The 16378-nt window shown below is 41.2% G+C and overlaps 2 protein-coding genes across 3 annotated transcripts; one reads left to right on the top strand and one right to left on the bottom strand.

Moving 5' to 3' along the window:
- The first annotated feature begins 1211 nt into the window (after positions 1–1211).
- LOC140174347 (uncharacterized) lies at positions 1212–1616 on the top strand. Its single transcript, XM_072198790.1, has one exon. It carries the CDS (start codon positions 1212–1214, stop codon positions 1614–1616), a length of 405 nt encoding a protein of 134 aa, XP_072054891.1.
- Positions 1617–10741: 9125 nt separating this feature from the next.
- Positions 10742–15710, bottom strand: LOC112702982 (protein EMSY-LIKE 3). 2 transcript variants are annotated; one of them, XM_025754246.3, is made up of 10 exons: positions 15263–15710; positions 14107–14315; positions 13905–14014; positions 13560–13815; positions 13148–13366; positions 12996–13064; positions 12296–12541; positions 12139–12207; positions 11925–11988; positions 10742–11120 (listed from the first exon to the last, which is right to left on the bottom strand). In XM_025754246.3, the coding sequence occupies exons 1-10, from the start codon at positions 15288–15290 to the stop codon at positions 11071–11073; spliced, it is 1320 nt and encodes a 439-aa protein (XP_025610031.1). In that variant the 5' UTR covers positions 15291–15710; the 3' UTR covers positions 10742–11070. The 2 variants fall into 2 exon arrangements, with proteins under 2 accessions (XP_025610031.1, XP_025610032.1); XM_025754247.3 differs by having other exon boundaries at positions 10742–11570.
- Positions 15711–16378: the final 668 nt, after the last annotated feature.

Here is a 16378-nt window from a genome sequence, read left to right on the forward strand (position 1 = left end):
ACTTCTAAACCATCAATCTTCAGTTCTTCAGTCGCTAAGCAAACAGCCGGGCTTCTCAAAGCCGGTTTCATCAAAGAGCTCGAGTACTCAACATGGCTGTCCAACGTCGTACTAGTTAAAAAAGGTAGTGGCAAATGGAGAATGTGTGTCGACTATTCCGACCTGAACAAAGCATGCCCTAAAGACTCTTTTCCCCTCCCCAACATCGACACCCTGGTAGATTCCGCAGCAGGATATCGCTTCCTTAGCTTCATGGATGCATACTTTGGCTACAATCAGATCCCGATGCACCGACCTGATCAAGAGAAGACAATGTTCATAACACTAGGAGACACTTATTGCTATATAAGGTAATGCCATTCGGATTAAAAAACGCAGGGGCCACCTACCAAAGACTGATGAGCAAAGTCTTCCATGACCTTATCGGTAAGACGGTAGAGGTCTACGTCGACGACGTCCTGGTAAAAACGGTAGAACCAAGCAGCCTTATAGGCGACCTACAAACTGTCTTCAAAGCGCTAAGAAAATTCAACATGAGGCTCAATCCACCCAAGTGTGCATTCACCATGGAGGCCGGGAAATTCCCAGGCTTTATGATAACACAAAGGGGGCTAGAAGCTAACTCAGACAAATGTGAAGCCGTCCTCAAAATGACAAGCCTAAGATGCGTCAAAGACGTGCAGCGACTAACTGGGAAACGCATGGCTCTATCCCAGTTTCTCGGAGCCTCAGCTGAAAAGGCTTTCCCATTCTTTAATCTAATGAAGAAAGGAATCGCCTTCGAATGGACTTCGGCATGCGAAGAAGCGTTCAGCCCTTTCAAAAGGGTGCTCTCAGAGTCGCCTGTACTCAGCAAACCCAGAGAAAGAAAACCCCTCTACCTATACCTAGCAATAACCACACAAGCCATGATGGCAGTCCTTGTCTGAGAAGAAGACAAGACCCAGCGCCCAGTATACTTCGTCAGCAAAGTGCTCCAAGTAGTAGAGCTAAAGTACACCAAGCTGGAGAAATTAGCTTATGCCTTGCTAAGCTCGTCGAGAAGGCTCAAGCAATATTTCTAAGGACATAGGATCATCCTAAGAACTGACCAAGCGATTCGACAAGTCCTCCAAAAACCCGATCTCGCAGGGAGAATGATGGCATAGGCAGTAGAACTATCCCAATATGACTTGCAATACGAGCCCAGGCAGGTAATCAAGGCCCAGGCAATGGCGGACTTCCTAGTAGAGGTCACGGGGGAAGCACCCGACATATCGAACACACGGTGGAAACCCCATGTAGACGGAGCTTCCAACCAAGCGTTCGGAGGGGCCGGTATCATCTTGGAAAACTCGGTGGGAATAGCTTACGAACAGTCGATCAGGTTGGACTTCCCAGTCTCCAACAACCAGGCAGAGTACGAAGCGCTGATAGGAGGGCTAATTCTAGCCAAAGAGGCCGGAGCGTCCAGGATTGAAGTAAGCAGTGATTCCCAGATCGTCACATCCCAGATAAACGGCAGCTACCAGGCTAGGGATACACTACTACAAAAGTACCTAGAGAAGGTAAGAGAGTTATGCAAAATCTTCGATGAAGTCATAATCCAGTATGTCCCTAGAGAAAGGAACACCTGAGCAGACCTCCTCTCCAAGTTAGCAAGCACCAAGCCCGAAGCAGGAAATAGATCGCTAATTCAAGTGCTGGCAACTGAGCTAGCAGTCATTCTATGCATAACCCAAGCACTAAGCCCTCTCTCCTGGATGGACCCTATCCTCCGATATATGGAGAAACGCGAAACACCACAAAATGAGAAGGAAGCACAAGCCATCAAAAGAGAAGCTCCCAAGTATGTGATTATACAAGGGCAGTTGTACAAGCGGGGACTCCACCAACCTTTGCTCAAATGCCTACGCCCCGACCAAACGGACTACGTCTTAAGCGAAGTCCATGAGGGGTGTTGTGGTCACCATATTGGAGGAAGGTCGTTGGCAAGGAAGATCATCTGAGCAGGATATTACTGGCCCACCCTGATGTCGGACGCTCAGGAGTTCGTCAGAAAGTGCAGGAAATGCCAGGAAAATGCCAACTTCCACAAAGCCCCACTCAAAGAACTCAGCTCGATGATGGCACCCCAACCTTTCGCTCAATCGGGAGTCGACCTCTTGGGACCATTCCCACCCGGGCCAGGGCAAGTCAAATATTTGATAGTAGCCATAGACTACTACACCAAATGGGTGGAAGCAGAATCGCTAGCCAGCATAACCGCAGTAAACTGTCAAAAATTTTTGTGGAGGCAAGTCATCACTAAGTTCAGAATTCCAAAGTCTGTCATATCGGATAATGGGACACAATTCACCGACAAAAAGTTCAAAGAGTTCCTTTCAAGACTAGGAATCAAGCAAAGGTTCTCTTCCGTAGACCACCCTCAAAGCAACGGACAAGTGGAAGCAACTAACAAAATCATCTTGAAAGGGCTAAAGAAACGGCTTAAAGGGAAGAAGGGCTCATGGGCAGACGAGCTAGCCTCAGTCCTATGGCCTTACAGAACCTCCCCCCAATCGTCCATTGGCAAAACCACCTTCCGACTCACATATGGAGTCGATGCGGTCATCCCAGTCGAAATAGGGGAGTCGAGCCCGAGGTTACTTCTCGGAGGAGGAAGCAAAGTAGTTGAGAAAGACCTAGTTGACGAAATAAGACAGATGGCACATTTGACAGAGACAGCAATCAAACAAAGAATAGCTCTAAGATACAACAGTAAAGTGCTAAAGCTAAAGAGAAGCCTTGGGGAAGGCGACCTGGTCTTACGACGTAACGACATAGGACCACCAACCCCAGGAGAAGGCAAGTTGGGTGCGAATTGGGAAGGACCCTACAGGGTAAGAGAAGTCCTCGGCAAAGGCGCATACAAATTGGAAAAATTGGATGGGTAGAGAGAAGTGACCCGACGGCCTGGCGACACGGCCACATCCGTTTAGTCTCTTTAATTTTACTCCTTTGTCTATATATATATATATTACATTACATTACTCCTTTTGTTTTGAAGTTCCACATATGCATATATATATAACAAACTTTGTTCTTTGCAAGATTTACGACAAAACGACGTAATAGCACTAGTGACGAACGGTCGACCTAACGAAAACTCGGGATTGATCACCCCGAGAACCAAAGGAACCTAAGAAAACAAGCAAGAGGGCGGTAAATACCATAAAAATGGTAAACCAAAAAGGTCACGGCAGCCCGGATAATCAAAAGCAATAAAATAAAAGAAAAGCCGCAATGGCCCAAACAGGCAAACAACCAAAAAAGCCACGACGGCCTGGATAATCAAAAGCAATAAAATATAGCAAAGCCACGAACGGCCCAAACAGGCGAGTAACTGCTAACGACAGCAACATTGAAATAAAGATTAAAATATCCAGTACAAACGAAGGCGCCTAAACAGGCCCATAAAATAAAAACCAAAGTCACAAAACAGAGGGTAGGAAGAACAAAAGATAAAGCATGACCGCCACATCAGGACTTCAGAATATCAACAATCTTTCCATTCTCGACAGTCTTAAGAGCTCCAACTTGGGAGAGGTCGAGATCTGGAGCCAACACTGCCACCTGGAGCTTGATCCCTTCTTCGGTCAGCTTCACGGCCTCTCGAGCCCCATGTGCAAGTTCCCTATTCTTCTTCTTCAAAGCAACCATCTCCTTGCAAGCAGCCTCCGCCGAGCTTTTCTCCAACTTCAGCTTTTCCTCCATCTCCTCAAACTTCTTCTTAGCTGCGGTAGTTTCACCACGAGAAGTGTTTAACTCCTTCATCAACGCAACATCTCATTCCACCAACCTATTGGCCTCTTCAGCATACTCCTTGGCTTTCTCCTCTAACTCAGATAACTTTGTCTTCAATGACTCCTCCCGAGACCTTGAATCCGTCAGGTCTTTCTTGGAGTCCCGAAGCTTCACTTCCATATTGTGGTAATTTCCCAAGACAGGCTCCACTTTCTTGGTGATGGTTGCTGCTCGAAGAAGGCTATGATAGATCCACCACACTTGCCCGGAGAGATCGGCATCACGGAAAAACTCGTCGGTGCCAGGAAGCAACTGGGACTCAATGAAGCCCCCAGCATCGAAGTTTTTTTTTCCATAACCGAGAGCGTCTTCCCGGAGTCACGTTTTCTTTTCTTAGGGTTGCTGACGACCTTTGCATCATCATTAAACCCTGGAACCTCCTCCTCAGAAAAAACCTCCGCCTCCACACTCGGATTCCCCGAAGGATTCCCAACAGGCGCCTCGACCTTGCTCGGTTGATCTTGGTCAACCCCGCCGGCCTGACCACTGCCCTCCCCAATAGCCTCCCAGCCCTGACTCGCCGAAGTGGTCACTAAAGAGTCCTCACCACCCTCAACATCCCCTTGGATGAGGCTCATGAGATTGGCCAACGTCTTCGTCCCACCAGCCATGGAAACTACAAAGCAAAAAGACAGCTATAAGTAAAGAAGAAAAGAGGAAAAGTGCTAAGGATGCAAATGTAAAAAACTCACCAACATACGACCGACCGGCCTCCCGGTCCCCCATAACCATGCGAGGATTAAGGTTTCCGTCACCAAAAATTGCCAACAAGATGTTAGCAATATTACAATCTTTCAGACTTAACCAATCATAAGAGATGTTTATCAGATAATCAGATCCCGCCCCAAAACTCCAGTAAGTCGGGATCCGCCTCTCCCCCCCGGCAGTAAGTCAGAAGGGTTGATGACCTTCAATAGGAATAACCTTGAAGAAAGTAGACTTGAAGCCATGATAGGAATCCTCAAAAAGGCCAAAAATCCTACGACCTTGTTGGGCCCTAAAAGACATATATCCCTTTTTCGCCTTCTCCTGGCGAAAAGGGCTTGTGAGAAGGAAAAGGTAGAGGAAAACACTCACAGAAGTCGGGAGCTCCAGATATTCTCACATCATCTCAAAGTATCGGATGGAAGCCCAGCTGTTTGGATGTAATTGTGATGGAGCAACATCACAGCGGTTCAACAAACCCATGACGAAGGGGGAGAAGGGCAAACAAACCCTAGAGTCGTGAACATGGGTTCATAAACCCACATCCAATCGGCAACACGGGGAGCCGCCAAATTCTTCTGGCAAACACGCTCCCAAGCGGCAGGAACATAACCCTGATAAAATGCCTCCTCGGGACCACCCCCACACAAGAGCCCCGCCTGGCGCGAATTTTGAAAACCCTCCTTCGTGACCTGGGAAAGGGGGTCCCTCACGTTGAAAGACACCCAGGCGTAATGGTCAACAAAATTGGCTAGCGGTCACTGAGCCTGATTCGGGAGAACAGGGCGCTCGGCCATACCTACAGCAGGGGCACCACTCAGTCAGAACGGGAGGTCGGGAACCCACAAAGAAGCAAAAGCAAACTAAAAACTCCTAAAGTCATCTCCTACGATTAGCCCAACACTAACCCAGATCCTAAAAGCAAATTTCCAGAAAAATTCAGTGGTGCCCCCTCTAAAAGGAAAAAGAAAGCAAGAACAGACAAAACCCAGGCATGCATACAAAAAATACACGAAGCAGAATATGCAGAAATCAACAAAGCAACCAAAAAGGGAAAAAACCATAAAAACGACGTACCAAAAATATAGAATCCATAAAATGATGAGCAACAAAGAAAGATCCAAGCAAGAGAAGAGGCACCATAAGCAGAAAGCAAATACAGCAGAAGAAGGAAGTAGGAAACAATAGCGGCGCAAGAGAGTAGAAGAAATAAAATGGAACTATGGGGGTTACAAAGTGAAAATAAGGAGAAAAGTGTAACCGCTGAGGAAGAGCCCCAAAAGCAGGGGCTAATTTGCCATTTTACTCAAAATTTCAAATCAATGAAATGATGGGCATTTAATGCCCAAGCGCAGAAGCCAAGAAGGCAGCATCGAGAAACGGGATGACTACACGTGAGAAACACGAAACGCCACCAGCGAGTTCACGAGAAGAGGAACACGCCCCGTCTCGGCGAGTAGGACAAACGCGCCCAGCCCCGAGCACCAAAACTCAAAGCCGACGCGTTGGGGGCACTGTTACGGACCGCCGAGTCCAGCCCACTAGCTGACGGGTCGGGGCACCACTCCTGACCCAGGCCCAAGGCACCCCACGAAGGAAAGCCTGGCGGGTCGGGTCCTAAAACGCCCAACCCAGGGCCTACCCGACCTGCCATCCATGCGGCCCAAGACACCGGTCGGGTCAGCACCTTCGGATCATGACCCGAAGCCCCGACCCGGGGCCGGAACGACCTGCCCTTCCCACGTGGATTACGACAGCTCATAGAAGCTTCTTGGGCAGTGGGCTAGGTCATTCTCAGGGCCCGCCCCACGCAATATAAAAGGGGAGAGGTCAGCTCTCTCCCCGTAACATTTTTGCCTAATTTGACTATCACATCGTACAGACACTGACTTGATCGTCGGAGTGTCCTTGCAGGTGGCCACCCCCCTTGCTTCACACCACCTCCGGCGTCATCAGCACGTATCCGCCTCACTTCACGTCAACCAGGGTCTCGCCCGTTTCCCTGATCACAACCACCCGACCCATTGAGAACCCGAGGTCCTCAGGTAACGAACATATTTCGATCTTCATCCACTATCCATTGTTCCCTTGATTTTTGGAGCCGAAAATTTTCATCTTTGTCTAGGATCTTATTTAACTCCTTTTTAAGGGTAGCTTCCAGTTCATCCAAAAAATGGTTGCGGCCGCAGCTGTCGCTTCTTTGAATACCTACTAAGCTATTTGAATTGGTTCTTTTGATTTCAAGAAAATGTTATCAAAAGTCTTTGAATTTCACTTTTTTAGCTCTTCTCTTATATTGGATAAAGTCGAGTTGAGGTTGTTGTTGTTATTCCAAGGATTGTACAAAAAAGATTCATACTACGGATCGGATGAAAAACATGATCTCAAATCTGAAGGGTCTATTATCTCTTAGGTTGTTGGTGTTGTTATCCTTGATAAGGAGTGGATGATGGCCAGAGTTGGTACTATGAAGAATTCTCACACCGCTTCTTGGTACTTGAGCCACTATTTGGGATTACAGAGAGCTCTATCCAGCCTTTTGAAGACTCTCTCATAACCATTCTATAGAGATCCCTTCCAAGTATATCTACTCCCCACAAAGCCAAGTCAATGAACCTGCATTTGTTGATCCAATTGGCGAAATGGTTGTTGTTTCTAGCCTCCACCAGGCTACTTCCCTTTTTCTTATTTTGCTCTTTGATCTCATACCAATCTCCCACCAAGATCCAAGAATTTGTAGCACTTCTAGCGATGTTTTGAAATCTCAGCCAAAGAAGATTTCTGATATGAGGCTGTGGAATAGCGTACACAACAGTTAAGAATTTATTTTTCTTGCCAGGCACCTCAATCCTAACATGAATGAATTGTTGATTAGTTTCCAAATGGGTGATGGTGAAAGCATTACCATTTCAACAGATCCAAATTTCTCCAATGAACCTTCCCGCTTCTTCAATGATGTAGTTTTCAAAATCCAAGTTCCTAATGGCATTCTTAGCTTTTTCACCACTGATCTTTGTTTCCATGGAAATAACCAAGTCAGGATTGTACTGTTTGCGAAGCTCTTTACAGGTTTGGCTAAAAGGCTTACTAGCCGCCCCTCTCACATTCCATGAGAGAGTAATTATTGGAACAGACTGGGTGCTTAGTTGATCTACATATCAGTAGATTTTTCATCTCCTAAAGCATTACAATTAGGTGTTTCAAAATTGACGTCCCTGATTAGATTTTCCATTTCAGTTTCCATGAACTCTTTTATAGTCCTCCTTTTTTTCCTGGATCTGGGGGTTCCTCTTCTTCATTTTGGCGTTATTAGTATTGCTCAACTTCATATTCCTTTATAATAGGTTCCAGTATAATGACATTACCCTCCCTCATGTGAGTTTTGTTGTTAAATCTAGTTACTCTGTTTTTGGAATTTTCTTCAATTCTTTCTCTGTGTATGTTGATGTTGTTATCTTCTTTTTTTTTTTTTTTTGTTGTCATTCTCCTTGTGTGTGTTGATCTGTATTTTTTCTTTTGTTGTATTTCTATTTGATGTTTCTTTGTTGTGTGACTCTGTGTTGTTATTTACTCTTCGATAGTTTATGTTGTTATTGACTTTGGTTTGTGCATTGGTGGTCTTGTTGTTACTAGTCTCCATGATTTCTAATTTCCCTTGTTCTTTCTTCTTGTTTTTCTACCTCTGTGTCTAGGACACTAAATCTTGATTTTGAGATGGTGTTTTCTTCTTTATCTTTTCCTCCATGGCTTGGGCCAGCTCCATCTTTCTCAGTTTCTCTCATATTTTTTTTTTTACTTTTGTACCACCATCCATGGACCAAAATTGTTGCTATCTATTTCCATCACAGCTTTTCTTTATCCTTAGCTATTTGGATAGTTTCCTTTACTGATTTTGTGTGCTTTTCTACCAATCCAGTTTCCTCTGCTTCTTTGTTGGTCTCCTTAGTTGTTTCATTCCTTTTCCTCCAAATGGCACAATATTTTCTTCATGGTCAGCTTTACCATATGTGAAGCATATTTGATGAATGCCCTCATACTCAACTTGATACACTTCCATTCACCATACATCTACCTAGCAGAGGCTTTGTTAAATCAACTTTCACACATAGTCTAGCAAACTTGCCTCTACATAAGTGTGATGTATTATAGTCTACCTTGCAAATTCTTCCTATCAGGCCTCCAATATTCCTTAGTATTTTTTCATTGTGGAGTTCTATAGGTAGTCCCGTCAATCTTATCCAAGCTGTGATCTTGTCAATGGTTGTTAGAAGTGGGTTGAAGTTGGGCTCCCAAAGCCTTACCACCAAGTAGCGATCATAAATCTTCCATGGTCCTTCTAGGAGAGCAAAGTCCAGATCTTCTTGAGAATAGAACTTGACTAAATAAAATTCATTTCCAAGGTCTATAACATCAAGCTCAACTAATCTACCCCACAGATTTTCAATCCTCTTCATCACTTCATAACCGATTTCCCTTCTCATGAGTTTAACTATGAGGAATCTCCACCATGGTTTTCATAGCCCCCTGTTGGCCTCCCCTTTTGTAATTATGTTAAAAAGCCCCTGACCCATGTCTTTTACATTAATTTTCGCTTTACTTTGTTCTTTCTCTATTCCTCTAGCTCATTTCTGAGTGTTTCCTGTTTCAAGTACAGCTTCCTCATCTATCTACTCCTCTTCGGACTCTAAGCTTTCATCTTCCAGTCCTGGTGCTTCCCCTATAACCATGTTGGCATAAGTCTGATTGCGATTTTCTCCTTCGAATGATCGCCTATGACCACGTCACCATAGGTTCAGTTGCAGCCTTCTCCTTCATTTCCTTCACTCGTCATATCAGTGTTCATCTCACCGCCAGCTTCTTCTTCCTTTCCCTGCATCCAATCTTCTACTCCCAATACTAAAATAGTGGTACCAGAGAAACCTTTTTTTTTTGCACATTCTTTAAACTTCGTTGGAGTAAATCTCTTTCTTGGTTTGTTGTGTCTTGCTCGACCAAAGTCCCATCTCTAGTCATCTTGCCGATTGGAACGTTGAAAAATGACGTTGGTGACAACATAGTACAGAGAGAAAAAAGATAGCTAGTTTAGACTTTTCTTAAAAACTTTTTTTATTAATAATACTTCTATATGCTAATTTTGAAAAAAAAAAGGGGGGGGGGGAGGAGGAGAAGGAGTTGGGTCATGGCCACCTTAGGATCCTTTAAGTCTGGAAAAAGACAAAGATAATATCCTATTAGCCAATGAGCCTTAACTTACACGGCATTCTGTCTCCTCTCCATGAGCCTTAGCTCACACGGCATTCTGTCTCCTCTCCATCTCAAAGGTCTCGGGCTCAACTCCTACCAACGGCAACCGAGAAAGAAAAAATGGTAAGCATGTAAAAAGTGTGTGGGTGTGGGTGTCTGTTACACCTAGAATTGGGGGTTGTCCAATCCACTGACAAAAAAAATCCTATTATGATTTCCTTTGAATATGAAATGAAGAAAAGGTGAAAGTTCAAATTAGATAAAAAGATAATTTTTTTTTGTCATGCAATTTAGTTCTTATTTAGATTTTTTTTATCAATGTACCACCTTTTTTAAAACAAATTATCCGGATATCATATTTTTTATTATTATAATTAATCATAATTACAAATAAAATAACAAATCAATTGTCACCTTAGTGAAAGTTGAATAATTAATTTTAAAAAAATATTTTAATAATAAATTTCCAAAAAAATAACACATTAATAAAAGAGTCTCTTATTTATTATTCATATTTCATTACATGAGAATTAAATATAGCCAAAGAGAGTAGAAACTAAAATTATGGTATTTCATTCATATAAATAGAATTTACCAAAGAATATTCTTTTAACTTTGAACCTAATATGATAATATGATATTCATATCTTAAAATACTTCGAAGCCAACCAAAATATTTAACGGTCTACGCGTCTCAAACGTAAATCCCATAGACCCATACCCATCAATCTAGAAAAGACATTCTATGGCCTCAGCAACACATGCATATTGCACAGACAGATAACCAAGATTTTTATTTTTGCGTCAAAAGATTAGAAAGATTTGAAATTTGAAAGTCGCCGAATCTTACAGCAATACAAAAACTCAGGACAAAACCCACAGGCCCAAAGTTAAATCAAAATGGGAAATAGGATCCACACACTACAATGACAGGATCACATGAGACGACGAGTGAATGGAACACAAATTCAAGGGGAAAGGAAAATCTAAGATTAGACTGATAATTTGACACAACAAATACAAGAATTTATACACAATCATAATATCACACGTTTTATACAAGCAGGCCTGGTCCTAGTTACCCCCCAATAATCAATAATTATTACCAAACTACATGATTGTCATCCTACTTGATGGCTAATACACAAAACACACAAGCCTAGAACTAGAGCTATCATCTGTCAGGGACATTTTTTTAATGGCATAGTACAAGTCTACAAGAGAAAGCCACTCTACTCCATGAATTTGGTTAACTCGGTGCTTAATCTGTTATTCTGCAGCAGCCTCTCACCTTTGTCATTCTGGATCCATCGACTGAACATGTGAGAAATGGCGGCCACCTTCGTCTGCATACAAGTTAAGAACATCCACAGAGGATATGCAGAACTGAGTTTAGTACTACTACAGTAAAAATGACGATTGACTTGAAAACAGAATAGTAAATTTAGATGATTTTTACAGGAGGAATATAACTAAACTGTGTTTTAAATAGATTGGATCAAGTTAATGCAGCTTGCTTGGTACAGGCAAAAAGAAAAGTGGAAAATTGAAATAGGAGTACAACAATTTGGGCATTCTATCAAATAGCATGAGTTGAACAGCTACGGGTGTTATTCCATTTTCTGTCATTAACTTTAATTAGCAAATTCCCAGCAGTTCTTCAGTCGGCTTCCTTTACATGATCTTGTAATTAAAAAATAAAACAGAGGGGAAACATTCTTTCAAAATAATGCTTCCTTTAAACGTTCTTTTAAACATTCTTCATTCCCCTCCAATGCTTCCCTTAAAGAAAGATCCTAAAAACCGGAATTATTTTGAAAATAAGGTGACACTTGTGTAATTAAAGATGATAGTAGAAAATAAAAGCAAAAACAGAGAATATCCAAACAAAATGAAACCGAAAACAAGTTTTAATATTCCAAAACGGTTAAATTTCACCATTTTATGTCAACATGCAAACAAATTCAAGTTACAAGCACAGAAATGTGAACTAATAAAAAATTTATTATGATTTAGCACATAATAGACCCATTTAACAATTAACACCCAAAGTATGGTTATCCTATTCTGCTTTCCAAAAGATATATCACTTCTGAATGGATAAATCACATTAGATAGTAATGAAATAAGGCAAACAAAATGAAAAGTACCACTTTCACCATCAGAAAGATCTGTCAGTCTGGCAATTGCATCAATTAGAGCTTGTTCATGTTCCTGCATTAAATTAATTACTGATTATTCATTGACACACCATTCACCAGGGGGAGTGGTTTTTTGGGAGGTTTTTTTTTGAGAGAGAGAGAGAGAGAGAGAGAGAGAGAGAGAGAATGGCAGATAACTATATAACAGATTAAAGTCCCTTACCTTCAACACTTTCTTGGCTTTCTCAATTTCAAGTGCATCCGGATGATTTGCACTGAATACCCTCTCCACCTGTCAAGTTAGGAAGACATTAGTTTGCCAAAAAAAAAATGATCAACCAATATTAACCAAACAAATTGATTCAAAGGTTTTCAGCTACCTCCTTAACTAGTGTGTCTGTATGAAGTATTTGTATATCCTCTGGGGTCTTTTTTCCAATACCATTTTGTGTTGACAGGAAATCTTTCCTAGATTGCCCCTTTGGGGCTCCTCTACCTCTTCCTGCAGCTACTCCTGGAACACTATCACGTCCTACAGACCTATGTATCCCTTGACCGGATCCGCCAAAACCCCCACGATTTATTCCAGGATCCTCACCTACCCATTGTATATCTTCAGGAGAGATCTGCAGTTACAATAATACCATGCATGATTAGCAAAAAACAACGATTAATACCATTTATCTGAGACTACTTTTCTTGTCATACAATCAGTAACCACAGTCATCAAGGTGAAATTGTTGACATTATACTTGTTACCAGATGAAAGTGAAACTAGTAATGTTACATCATGCCAGTTTGAAAGTTTCCTTTTGTGCTTAATTGAAAAATTGTATTTTAAGTTAACGGCTGGTGTATATGTAATAAAGCATGAAAAATGAAATTAAGGGTGAAAATACTAGTAAAAATGGCATTACCTGTATTTAGAGGAAAATATTTCATGATTTAACTCATTAAGTAACAATAGTTTCCATCAGTATGTCATATCTATTACTGCAACTATGCAATTAGTATTAAAATGATATATTCGTGCCACATTGCATAAACTTTAACTACGTATAGAACCATGTCACACCATACCTCTGAGAGATGTACCCATTCCCACGTTTCATTTGTACTCCCCATGTCATAAACCAGATTATGTCGTCCCTAAACAAGTTAATTGAAGTAAACTGTCTCAGCTAGGCACTAGCAGACAAAGAAATATGAAAGTGATTAAGAGTTGTCGGTACATCAGTTGGATTGTAGTCAGCAATAACAGCTTCATAGAAGTTATTGTCATCTGGCCATCTTGTCCGCACTCTCCTACCAATTAATGAATTAAATGATGCTCCCTCAGCATGCTCACCCATGACAGCACCAGAAGTAACTCTATTAGGCAATGGATTCCTTCCGCCTGGTCCTGTTGGTGGCTGCAGCTTTAATGAAGATCCACCAGGTACCATCTGGCCCTGAAAACAAAAGTTGAAATAACCTAATGATGTCGATCACATACTATTACACTCTTTTAATGTTCTAGTGATCTAATCTATTCTTTAAGTTTTACCCTAATAACAGAATTTATTCAGTGGCTGGCAAGGAGCCAAACCCACTGTCAGTGAAGTTAAACAAGACGGATGAGCACTAAAGATATGGTTTACTTACAGGTTTTTGCTTCTTGCCCTTAGCTCCAGGAACAGATCCACGTTTTCCCACAGATGAAGAGGGCTGGTGAGGTGTCGCCACTGGTTGGGGGTGAAATGGAGGAGAAGGTCCACCAAAAGATTGTGACGGAACAGATGCTGTTATCTTCTGCTTCTTGTTACGAGAGGCAGAGACTGTAGGGCTTGGAATTGAATCATGAATCGCTTGCCCAGTATTCAGCAGGCCAGGTTGGTGGCCTCCTCCCTGTCTCCACTCCCTAGCATTAACATACAGTATAGTGTTCAATGCAATTGAAAGGGAATGACAATGTTGATTAATCAAGCATTGACCAAAAGTATATGAAACCTTATCCTTCGTATGACATCATCTGCATTAACGCGGCCTAGAAGTTCCCTATGTTCCTCATTTGATAACCTCAGTTCTTTTCTTAGTTCTGTTATCAAACTTTCCTTCTCCTGAAGAAAATACATGTCATGTAGCAGTCATTTAAACCTGATCAAACAAATTAAAAAATATTAGATAGATGAAATCAAAATAAAAAATGTACCCAAGTAATGGCATCAGCTTGAGCTTTAAAGGCTCGTAGAACTGAACTGTATGCTTCCTGCTCAAGTTGATGAATTTGAGCTTCCATATCAACATCCGGGTACATCCTGGGGAATGGAATTGAACCTACAGCAGATCTTCCATTTCCAGCAAGACGTCCCCCTCTGGGAATCCTATTCTGATGTGCTGGTGGAAGATCATCATCAGTTCCTGCGCAAGTTAATGGATACAAATATAAGTATACAACAGGCAACTGGACCATAAATTCTTGCAATATATAACAACCAGATCTTTTCAGCCTCAGTAAAAATCTCTCTCATGACACAAGCATAAGCGAAAAATACTTTGTAAGAATGGAACAGTCCTGTCCATCAGGACTCGAGTTAAATAAGTTCTAAGATGCTAAACATGTTGAAATAGACAGCAATTAAAAATAGCACTACCTGTTGGTTTTGGAAAACAGAACAGCTCTGACTTTTCAAATAGCACATTCCTAAAACCCTAAACAATATTATCTATTATCATGTAAACTACTCATATTACTTCCCAAAACATAAAAGGGAAAAAAAATAAATGCTTTCTTCATTTTAAGAATATTTCCCGCTCTTCTTGCATCAAATCATTAACCGGCTAATGGTACCTTTTGCCCCTTCGACGCGTCTTTGACTACCTCACCATCCACAACACCATAAAAAAAAATGAAAAATAAAAAAGATAAGCTCATTTTACAAGAACACTCGTGCTTGCAGTTTCAGCACCAAATAACACTGTCAACAGAAACTTGAGTTTGTTGACAAAAATAAGTACAAATATCTCAATTTACACACAAAAAAGAAAGAAAGTAAGAGAAAAGAAAAGAAAGAATCATTTGCATCAACAGAGCACACTATGAAGTTTCTAACTGGATTAAACAAAACGAAACTTAACCCTAGATTTCAACAGCATAGCATAAAACCATAAGAATTCGGGACCAAGGAGAAAACTTCCCCATCCTCAAATCACCACAAATACACAAGCTTGGTCAGGTAAGAGAAGAGTAGCAACGAAATCCAAGAAAATGCCCTAACTCTAGAAACCCTAAAAGTAAGTTTTGATTTTTCACATAGATAGACGAAAAAGAAAAAAAAAAAGAAAGCAACTAAGAAAGAGAAGCTCACCACTACTGTCGTAGGGTTCGTAGTCCATAGCCAGTTTGCACCGGAAATTGAAGTGCCCAGATCCAGAACCAAGTTGAACGCGCAGAAAAACCCTTCCTTTTGTCTTTCTGCACCGAAGTTTGTGTGTGTGTGTCTGTGTGTTTGAGAGAGAGAGAAACACAGAGGGCGAATCAGGCGCGGGGAGTCGCGGGGGAGAGGAGTGTATGGACGCAGGCGGTGGTTGGTGGTGGAATCGAAGAAAGTTTGCTATGGAAATCTTTTTCCTGTCGGGTCGGACTCGGACAGTGTTATGGGTGCGAGTCGGCTTTTCTTTTCCAAGTAGAGACACTAATGCCGAGTGAACTACCAACCTGTCACTGTCCTTTCTCACGAAGGATAATGCGATTTTTGACTACTTTGATCTTTGTTTTTGGGCAAAGTATTTGATGGAGTTGTCCATGCCAGCTCCATTTGATGAAACTGTTAAAAATATTTATAGAATTAACCCAATTCATTTTGATGTATTTATTTATTAAACCACAACATTTTTAAAAATTAGCTTTTAACCTCGTATAATTTTTTTTTTACCAAAGATAGGAAGATTCAAATCCGAGACCTCTTAAATGAGTACGAGGAGACTAATTAGCTTTTAACCTCATATAATTAAAAGTAGAAAAAACAAAAATATCATTTACTTTTATGATTTTATCTCTGAAAAACGGTTAGCAGCGATATTAATACCAGAAACATTTTTACTTATAAATTAAGTTTAGTAAAATTATTAAGTGAATTATTGACTTAAAAAACTCATAATAAAAAAATAATTAACATCTTTATGATTTCTGTTACGATATGGATGTCCATATCCATCTACTCAGCATGATTTATTTTTCCTTTGAAGTTGTTGAGTTAAAAAATTAACTAAATTAATTAATGATGACAAACATTATTTTTGGGCAAAATAAATAATTAGTGTTAAATGCTAATAAGTATATGTTGCTAATTATTTATTTCATATTGCAGGCCAAATTCATTTTAAGCAGCCCAAATGGTATAATAATAATTTAGCAAGGCTCATGGGTAAATAAACAAACTCAGCCCAAAAGAAACAAAGCCAAAGGATCTGATGGGCCAACC

This window comes from Arachis hypogaea, chromosome 7 (assembly GCF_003086295.3).
Source record: "Arachis hypogaea cultivar Tifrunner chromosome 7, arahy.Tifrunner.gnm2.J5K5, whole genome shotgun sequence".
Taxonomy (NCBI): Eukaryota; Viridiplantae; Streptophyta; class Magnoliopsida; order Fabales; family Fabaceae; genus Arachis; species Arachis hypogaea.

Bases quoted from the DNA above. Each gene is read 5' to 3' on its own strand.
- LOC140174347 (XM_072198790.1), top strand. From the start codon at position 1,212: ATGGCGGACTTCCTAGTAGAGGTCACGGGGGAAGCACCCGACATATCG.
- LOC112702982 (XM_025754246.3), bottom strand. From the start codon at position 15,290: ATGGACTACGAACCCTACGACAGTAGTG. The intron at 13,816-13,904 runs GTTTCATATACT...TGTTAATGCTAG, and splicing joins GATGTCATACGAAGGATAAG to GGAGTGGAGACAGGGAGGAG. The intron at 12,542-12,995 runs GTATGGTGTGAC...TTGTAACTGCAG, and splicing joins AATGGGTACATCTCTCAGAG to ATCTCTCCTGAAGATATACA.